General features: G+C 41.3%; 1 protein-coding gene across 1 annotated transcript; it reads left to right on the forward strand.

Moving 5' to 3' along the window:
• The first annotated feature begins 5,494 nt into the window (after positions 1–5,494).
• Positions 5,495–8,202, forward strand: LOC104243169 (cysteine-rich and transmembrane domain-containing protein WIH2-like). Its single transcript, XM_009798324.2, has 3 exons — positions 5,495–5,830; positions 5,959–6,142; positions 7,835–8,202. The coding sequence occupies exons 1-3, from the start codon at positions 5,779–5,781 to the stop codon at positions 7,878–7,880; spliced, it is 282 nt and encodes a 93-aa protein (XP_009796626.1). The 5' UTR covers positions 5,495–5,778; the 3' UTR covers positions 7,881–8,202.
• The last annotated feature ends 991 nt before the right edge of the window (positions 8,203–9,193 follow it).

The following is a 9,193-nucleotide window of genomic DNA, read 5'->3' on the forward strand; positions in this document are numbered from 1 at the left end:
GATGGGTGAATCTACGCCTACTAGGGAGGAAGAGGGGCCATCAAAAAGATAGCGAGTGGAGTTCGAGAGAGCACCCCAATAGTGATTCATCTAGACGACTCTCCTTTGATGTGATCTGGAGAGGGGGTTGTCGCGGCTCCCCCCGTAAGGACGAAACCAGTCATTACCTTAACTCAATCAGAGATTCCCACCATTGTCGGTGGTCAGCAACCTATCATGGAGGAAGGTCAGATTTTTAGGGCCACCGTTGTAGTTTCGGATGTACCCTCGTCCTCCATAGTTGGTCCTGCTTCCTTTTCAGATGCCGAAAGAGGAAAAGGCTTGGTGGTCGACGATTACAAATCCGAATCGGGCCTCGACCCTGATGATGTCAGGATGTTTGAGGAGGGCCTTACTCACTCGGTGGTTCGTGGGGGAGGCTCGACTCGTATTCTTGAGATCCCTTCAGATGTCAATCTCTTGGGGGACACGGAGGATTTGGTGCTGCAGTTCAACATGCTATGCTCCGCAGCCGAGAATGCGACCCTTCGGACCGTTCTCGATGCTGACTTGATGGACGAGGTGGCCATTATGGGCTTAAGGGTATATTACGCTTACTTTTGCTTTTCCCTCATCTTTCTTGATGATAGGATTCTAGCCCATTTTTTCATTTTTCAGACGTATATGGTAGAGGTGGAGAGCATTCGCAGGGCCAACATTAGGTCCAAGATTTTCTTGAAGATGTTGGATAAATACCGTCGCTACTGCAACAAGTGTCGCGAGATGCATGAGCGGCTGAAGGCAAACCCCAATAATCGGGCTCTTGGTGAGGAGTTGGAGAAAATGGACCATGAATTGATGCAGGCTATCCGCAACAAGAGTGTGCTTGAGTAGCAACGTCGAATAAAGGACGAGGAGATCGAGTTGGGCAAGGGGGTCACCGTAGAGTGCGAACATCTACAGGAGAAATTAAGGTCAATTCAGTCGGAGATGGATCAGAACTTGATCAAGGTCGGGGCGCTGAGCACGGAGTGGATGGGAAAATTGGTTGGGCTGGAGAACAAGGTTGCTGGGTTGGAGAGCATCGAGAGTGCTTGGTCCACGGCTTCGGCGAGGGCGGCGGCCCTGGAGAACACCATCCGCGTCCTCCAGTCCGATCAGGAGTCAGAGAGAGCGACGACCACCCTTATAGAGGCAAGTATTGAGGAGTGCATTAGTGAGATTGACCGAGAGGCATCGGTTCTGGGAGATCGGGTCACAACACTGGAGGCAGAAAATGAGCGACTGTTGGCTCAGATTGAATCTTCCTCCATCGCCTTTCCCCGCCATATGCATGAGCTTTGGGTTTACACCGAAGCCCAACGGGATATATACAAGAGTTTGTAGGAGGCAGATGATGTGACTGAGGCCGCATATGAAGAGGCGCGGGGGAAAACGCGAGAGGCTCGCGTCAATTGCGGATATGATGCGGCGATGCCAAAAACCAATAGGGGCGCGGACGCGGAAGGAGAATTTACCGGAGATGACAGTGGAGAGGGTGGCAATGATGATGCAGAGTAGAGGGATAGCGATATTGATCTGTTTTCCCTTTGTTGTTTTCTTCCCCATTTTTCGTTCGTAGTCGATGCTCGTTGTTCCTTTCTTCTTTTTCCCTTTGTTGTTTGTTTTTTTATTGTTCACTTGGGCCTTATGTAATCCGCGACCATTTGCGCGGAGACTTTGTATAAAGAAGAATTTTTCGTTGTTATTTGTCTTGTATTCTACCCTTATTTTTGTTTCGCGTGATTTCAGTGCGAGATAGATTCCCGCACGACGAGTCCCGGTCTTTTTGCACTTTTTGATGCTCCTTGTCCTTATAGGGTGTTATTTCGAACTTATCGAAATAGTAACCCGTCATCGTTCGATCGAGGCCGGACTCTTCTTTTTGGCGAAGGCCCTTGGCCTTAAAGGGTGTTATTTCAAACTTATCGAAATAGTAACCCGTCGTCGTTTGATCGAGGTCGAACTCTTATTTTTGGCAAAGGCCTTGGCTTTAAAGGGTGTTATTTTGATCTTATCGAAATAGCAACCTGTCGTCATTCAAACGGGGTCGAACTCTTCTTTTTGGTGAAGGCCCTTGGCCTTAAAGGGTGTTATTTCGAACTTATCAAAATAGTAACCCGTCGTCGTTCGATCAAGGTCGAACTCTTCTTTTTGGCGAAGGCCCCTGGCCTTAAAGGGTGTTATTTCGAACTTATCGAAATAGCAACCCATCGTCGTTCGATCGAGGTCGAACTTTTCTTTTTGGCGAAAGCCCTTGGCTTTAAAGGGTGTTATATCGATCTTATCGAAATAGTAACCTGTCGTCGTTCGATCGAGGTAGAACTCCTGTTTTTGGCAAAGGCTCATGGCCTTAGAGGGTGTTATTTCGATCTTATCAAAATAGTAACCCGTCGTCGTTCGATCGGGGTCAAACTCTTCTTTTTGGCAAAGTCCCTTGGCCTTAAAGGGTTTTATTTCAAACTTATCAAAATAGTAACTCGTCATCGTTCGATCGAGGTCGAACTCTTCTTTTTGGCGAAGGCCCCTGGCCTTAAAGGGTGTTATTTCGAACTTATCGAAATAGTAACCCGTCATCGTTCAATCGAGGTCGAACTCTTCTTTTTGGCAAAGGCCCTTGGCTTTAAAGGGTGTTCTTTCGACCTTATCGAAATAGTAACCCGTTGTCGTTCGATCAAGGTCGAACTCCTCTTTTTGGCATAGGCCTTTGGCCTTAAAGGGGTGTTATTACGAACTTATCGAAATCGTAACCCGTCGTCGTTCGATCGAGGTTGAACTCTTCTTTTTGGCAAAGGCCCTTGGATTTAAAGGGTGTTATTTCGATCTTATCAAAATAGTAACCCGTTGTCGTTCGATTGGGGTCGAACTCTTCTTTTTGGCGAAAGCTGTTGGCCTTAAAGGGTGTTATTTCGAACTTATCAAAATAGTAACCCGTCGTCGTTCGATTGAGGTCGAACTCTTCTTTTTGGCGAAGGCCCTTTGCCTTAAAGGGTGTTATTTCGAACTTATCGAAATAGTAACCCATTGTCATTCGATCAAGGTCAAATTCTTCTTTTTGGCGAAGGCCCTTGGCCTTAAAGGGTATTATTTCGAACTTATCGAAATAGTAACCCGTTGTCGTTTGATCAAGGTCGAACTCCTCTTTTTGGCGTAGGCCCTTGGCCTTAGAGGGGTGTTATTACGAACTTATCGAAATAGTAACCCGTCGTCGATCGATCGAGGTCGAACTCTTCTTTTTGGCGAAGGCCCTTGGTCTTAAAAGGTGTTATTTCGAACTTATCAAAATTGTAACATGTCGTCGTTCTATCGAGGTCAAACTCTTCTTTTTGGCAAAGGCCCTTGGCCTTAAAGGGTGTTATTTTGAACTTATCGAAATAGTAACATGTCGTTGTTTGATCGAGGTCGAACTCTTCTTTTTGGCGAAGGCCCTTGATCTTAAAGGGTGTTATTTCGAACTTATCTAAATAGTAACCTGTCGTCGTTCGTTCGAGGTCGAACTCTTCTTTTTGGCGAAGATCTCTGGGCTTAAAGGTTGTTATTTCGAACTTATCGAAATAGTAACCCGTCGCCAGTCCCAGTTTTTGGAGAATCAGACATTTTCTGGGGGAGTCCCAATTTGTTTGACATTGCTTGCATCAGAGGGTGCAACTTCGGAGAATACGAAACGTTGCTGTTTTGCTTAGGTTCGTTCTGAGCACACATTGTAGTTTCCTTGTCTGACTCCTGCCTTCCGGCTTGGAGGTGTCACCGGCGAGCGGTATTTCAGTTGTTTTGCAGTAGTTTTTCGTTCTTTAATTGAGATGTTTCTCTACTCGCTCGCCCTCGCGACCTTTGTGTTCCTACTTGAGCAAAGAGCAGAAGGTGAGTTAGAATGATACTTTCCTTGCCCCCACACGGTGGTCCGATGGAGGAGAACAGGTTGGTAACGTTGTTCGCCTTGTTTGGCATTTCGATGTTTGATGGGGCGAAGATTTCTAAATTTTGTGATTCTACTCGGCTCTACTCCCCCTACTGTGCTACGCCTTTGTCCCACGCGGGTTGGGTTTTTCCTTCGCCCTCTTTCGGTGGGTGATCGTATTTCTTGTCTTTGATATGGGAGAGACTAGGAAATTTCACTAAGAAATCCCCATAGACTGCGCCAAATTGTTTGACTCAAAAGATATCGGAACTTTTTGAATAAATCAATCAAAGAAAATGAAGGGGTAAATCTTAGTCATACATAAAAAATTCCTGATCAAAGAGCTAATAGTATAGATAGTATATAGGATGAAAGAGATATAGCCGCTCCTATTGAAATTCAACATTGTGACTCCCATCAATCGATGGGGGAGATAGCTTTACATGTTTTTCTGCAGATTACTTCTTTCCTATGAAGATTACAAGAAGAGAGCTTGGGAGAGAAAAGGGGGAGGAGACCGCCCTTTATCGAGGGTTTTCCCCCACTATATATAGTCAAGGCATCCTTGCCATTTACTTTGTCCGACGCTCTCTCGCATCAAATATGCCTTGGTCGTTCTTTTAGACATTGCTCCTTCTGACTCGACGGGTGTCGAGGGTGTCGAGAATAGGATGTAGAGCGGGCCATGTTATCTTTTACTGCCTGATCACTTAGGCGAGACGTTGGTCAGCTCGACCGTGATGGTCAGATTTTGACCAATACAATGTTAAGATTATTGCACTTCGTTGAGATTATTGGACTTTGATGTTTATTAACAATGTGTAAAAAGCTGATGCGGTCAAACTCATTTGGATTACATGGCTTCTATCAACCTATTTTGGCTATCCCAGAGGCACGGTCGGTTTAATGTTCTTTTGAGCAAAACATTATTTGGTATCGCAGACACTGCTCGATGTAATTATTACGTGTCTTGTGAGTTTATATATATCTGGAAGATCAAATAGTCTTGTACATTCTTCTATACCTGGTGTAAACTAGAATTACTATTATTAAGTGATATTAATTCATTCCTTCGTGTTTTGTTCGATTACATAGTAAATTTCGCTATGTCTATGGAGATGTGCATAGTAGCTACTTTGTATCTCAAATGACAACGGTACATATGACACGTAACCGTGGAACATTTAGTCATCTAGAGCTTTGTCTAAAGCAATTTCCAAAAAATTGAGTATATTTATTTTGGTCATGCAAATAGTAGCACTACAATTACAAAAGTCAAAGGCGCTAAATCACCAAGTAGCTTTACCAAAATACCATTTGCTCAACTGTCTCATGATTCATCGGGATATTTTATAGATACTTTCATTCTAAATTGCTCCAATCGACTTTTTTCAATTAATTGCTCCGAATAACTTTGGAGGCAAAAAAAAAAAAAGAAGAAGAAAAAACTAACTTTAAAGCGTTGGCTATGCCAATTGAGCCCAGGCTTAGCCCAGGCAGACCCTAACTAGTGTACATAATGAGCTCGGGCAGACCCTAACTAGTGTATATAATGAGCCCGGGCAGACCCTAACTAGTGTATATAATACGTAATTATTATAGTGTTTTCCTTGTGTACTCGCATTTACTTAGTACTGAAGATAAGTTTAACGCGTATGATACGCGCACGGCAATACCTATAACAACACTGGAAAAGATCACAAAAATAAAAGTAAAGGGTTTGTTGGAATCTGCTGGCCTAGTCCTCGTTGTCTCCACTTTGACTTGCCCTATAAAATCCACAAATTCACTGTATATATCTTTCTGTATAAGGAAAAACTCCCAATTTCACAATCTCTCTAGATCCAACCAAGAATTCAATCATGAGTTACTACAATCAACAACAACCCCCTGTTGGTGTCCCTCCCCCGCAAGGTAAAAATTCTTCTTCTTCTTATTTTTTTATGATCTTTTGGACTAGTTCAGTATGATATTAGTTGTGTTTTTGGTTAGATCTGATGGATTTCTGGGTTTGGTTTTTGATTGTTGGATTTGTTAAATAGGATATCCACCGGAAGGCTACCCAAAGGACGCATACCCACCACCGGGGTACCCACAACAGGGGTACCCACCACAGGGGTACCCTCAACAAGGTTACCCTCCTCAAGGGTACCCTCCCCAATATGGTGCTCCACCCCCTCAACAACAACAGCAACAATCTGGTAGCTCTGGCTTTATGGAAGGATGGTATGCACTCTAATTCTCTTTAACCCCCCCCCTCTCCCCCCACCCCCAAAAAAAAAAAAAGAGATCTATATTTCAGATCTGAAGTCGGAGACCCATGAAGATTAAACATGTGGGAGGGTTTCGAGCTTTTCATAAACTTAAATTAGAGATGCAATTGACACTCGAATTCGGGTAGCTTTTTGATTTTTCTTTTTAGCTAATTTGATTATAGTATGCTCCAATTCTTGGGATGTAATCTTTGAAAAACAAGGTTTTTATATGACATCCTTTACAAGTTAGTCTGTAGAGCCACGATTGCTGAAAAGGGAAAGTTGTATAATATACGGTTTTTGAGAAAGGAGGGGGAGGGGTTTTGGGACAAATTAATTTTAAAAATAATGAATATATGTAAAATTTTAACATTATTTAGCACTTAAAAAAGGATTGTGATATTTGCTCTTTATCCTTTTGGTTACACATGCCCGCCATGTAGTAAAAGTGGTGTGTCTTAGGCACACTTGAGTGTGTAAGGTGATTTTCTTCAAATAAAGCGTGTAATAGTGAATTGGTCCATAGCTGAGGTGGTAATTTATGCATTTGCCTACATATTTATATTATCAAAAAATAATCTACTATAGATAAAAGATGTATGTTAAGGAATTGGTCTAGTGATTAATTGTGTCCTTAAACACACCTAGTTGGGGTCCAAATTATCTGTATACCTTACAGACCTAAGGTAGGCACAATTTTTAACTTATCATAATCCTTTTTCTACGTTTGGACTAGGGTCCAACTATGCTGCTCTTCACATAGGCTGAGTTAAATGTGTGTCACATCTCAAGAGTTTAAATATGGATAATGTCAGTCATTTGGAGTTCAAGCTTAGGGGACAAAATCTCGTGATTTGGACTCCAAATGACTGACATTATCTCAAGAACTCCAATATCCTTGTACTCCAAATGACTATGACATTATCTCAAAAGTTTAATGTGGATAATGTCAGTCATTTGGATTGACATTGTCGACATTAAGCTTTCCCTATGTTGAAGTTATGTGTCATATATAAGGTGGAAATCTTCTGGTTTTTGCTATTTATGCTTGCTTCCTAGTTAGATGATAGGAGGTAAAAAATTGCTGGAATCAAGAGTGGTTGTAGAGTTTGGCCTCAAGGTTCATCCGAACTAAGTACTTTCGACGCGGCACATAAATTTATGTGTAAAAATTCATTAAAATTGCAACAAATGGTAGTTCTGAACCCATAACTTTAAAGATACAATGAGTTCAATGCTAAAAACCTTAAAAGTTGAACTCATAGAATCTAAATCATGGATCCGCATCGGATTAGAATTGTGGCGTAAAAGTCAATCCAAGAGTTTTGTTGAATGTATTTCCATGCTTCAAATTATTAAGTTTATGATTGCAATAACTTCATTTAAATTTTTCATGTATATATATTGCTATATTGTCTTGCTATCAGTGCTTCTGTCTTTTCTTTAGCCGAGGGTCTATCGGAAAGTCTCTCTGTCCTTCCAGGGTAGGGGTAAGGCTACATACATCCTACTACTCTCCGGGCCGCCCTACTTTTGTGGGATTATACTGTGTTATTGTTGTATACGTCTTAATTTAGCCTATGCATGTTTGTACTGTTTCTACACACCTGGTCTTGCCAAATTTAAGGCAGATTACTAATAGTAGCTGCTATTTTTTTAACAGTTTGGCTGCACTGTGCTGTTGCTGTCTCCTGGATGCATGCTTCTGATGATGGGTTGTGCTGTAGATGACTTGTGCGAGTGGTTATTGACGCAACCAGTATGGTTTTGTGAGGCGGCCTCATCTATATCGATTATTAGTCTAGATTTTATTTTTATTTTTCTCTTTTGTCCTTGCTGTCTCGTCCTCGATAAATAATTGGATATTCAATATGACGATGCACACCTTGATGTGGTGAACAATTCAATGCTTTCAAATGTCTATTTCTCAATTATAGGTTATGTACATTGTGAGATTCTATTTTCTTTATGTTTTGAACCTCAACTATGTGAATGAACCTTGTTTTATTTAAGAATTTAATAATTCTTCAAGTGTCTATTACCCAAATATTGGGTTATGTACGCTGCTAGATTTTCTATTCATTATGGCGGATACAACTTTAGGTTAAGCCTCATTGGTTAATCATATTATGTGTGTCATTATTGGTAAGTGTTTGAATCATTTCAGGTGTCACAAGAATGTTTTAGAATGTCTTGGGGATAAACTTACAACAACTGAGTGTAATCTCATGTAGTGGGGTCTGGGTGAGGTAGTGTGTATTCAGACCTTACTCCTATCTTATGGAGATAGAGAAATTGTTCCTGATAGACCCTCGGTTTAGTAAAGCATAAGCACAACATCAATAATACAGGAAGTACGTACTAATACTACTAGTAAGAACAAGAAAAAACCACCTGACCACTGAACCTTCTATCCTAATCCGGTATTGTTTTTACTACGGATAAAAAAATTAAGGTTTCCTTATCATTTAAGATCCGGTATTGTTTTTACTACCAATAAAAAAAATTAAGGTTTCCTTATCAGTTAAGATGAAGAGGAAATATTCTTGATTCTTTTTAAATGAAAAATATATAACAACCAGATCTCATTTGTAGGATTATACTGGGTATGTTGTTGAAAAATTTATAACAATAACAACATACCCAGTATTATCCCACATCGTGGGGTTTGGGGAGGGTAGTGTATACGCAGACCTTACCCCTACCTTGTGAGAATAGAAATGTTGTTTCCAATATACCCTCGGCTAAGGAAAGTATAAGCACCACACCAATGAAAATATAGATAAAAAGGGACAATACAAAAAAGTCATAAAACCAGAATAAAAACGCGTTTGAAATATGGGTCTTCTACTTGCATTGAAAGCAGCAACCCTGGCCGCGCTTATTTGTTTTCGTATTGTTGTGGGACTAGAAAGGGGGTTTGCGTGTTGATATCGTTGCTTAAAGCCTGCGTACCTGTTAGGTCCTCCTTTTAATTCTTTTTGCTGATGATTTGGTCTCTATTTCTTCTTCTATTGGGCAT

This window comes from Nicotiana sylvestris, chromosome 9, assembly GCF_000393655.2.
Source record: "Nicotiana sylvestris chromosome 9, ASM39365v2, whole genome shotgun sequence".
Lineage (NCBI taxonomy): Eukaryota > Viridiplantae > Streptophyta > Magnoliopsida > Solanales > Solanaceae > Nicotiana > Nicotiana sylvestris.

Coding starts and splice junctions, on each gene's coding strand:
- LOC104243169 (XM_009798324.2), top strand. CDS start 5,779: ATGAGTTACTACAATCAACAACAACCCCCTGTTGGTGTCCCTCCCCCG. Junction 5,831..5,958: donor TGGTGTCCCTCCCCCGCAAG/GTAAAAATTCTT, acceptor TTTGTTAAATAG/GATATCCACCGGAAGGCTAC. Junction 6,143..7,834: donor TCTGGCTTTATGGAAGGATG/GTATGCACTCTA, acceptor TTTTTTTAACAG/TTTGGCTGCACTGTGCTGTT.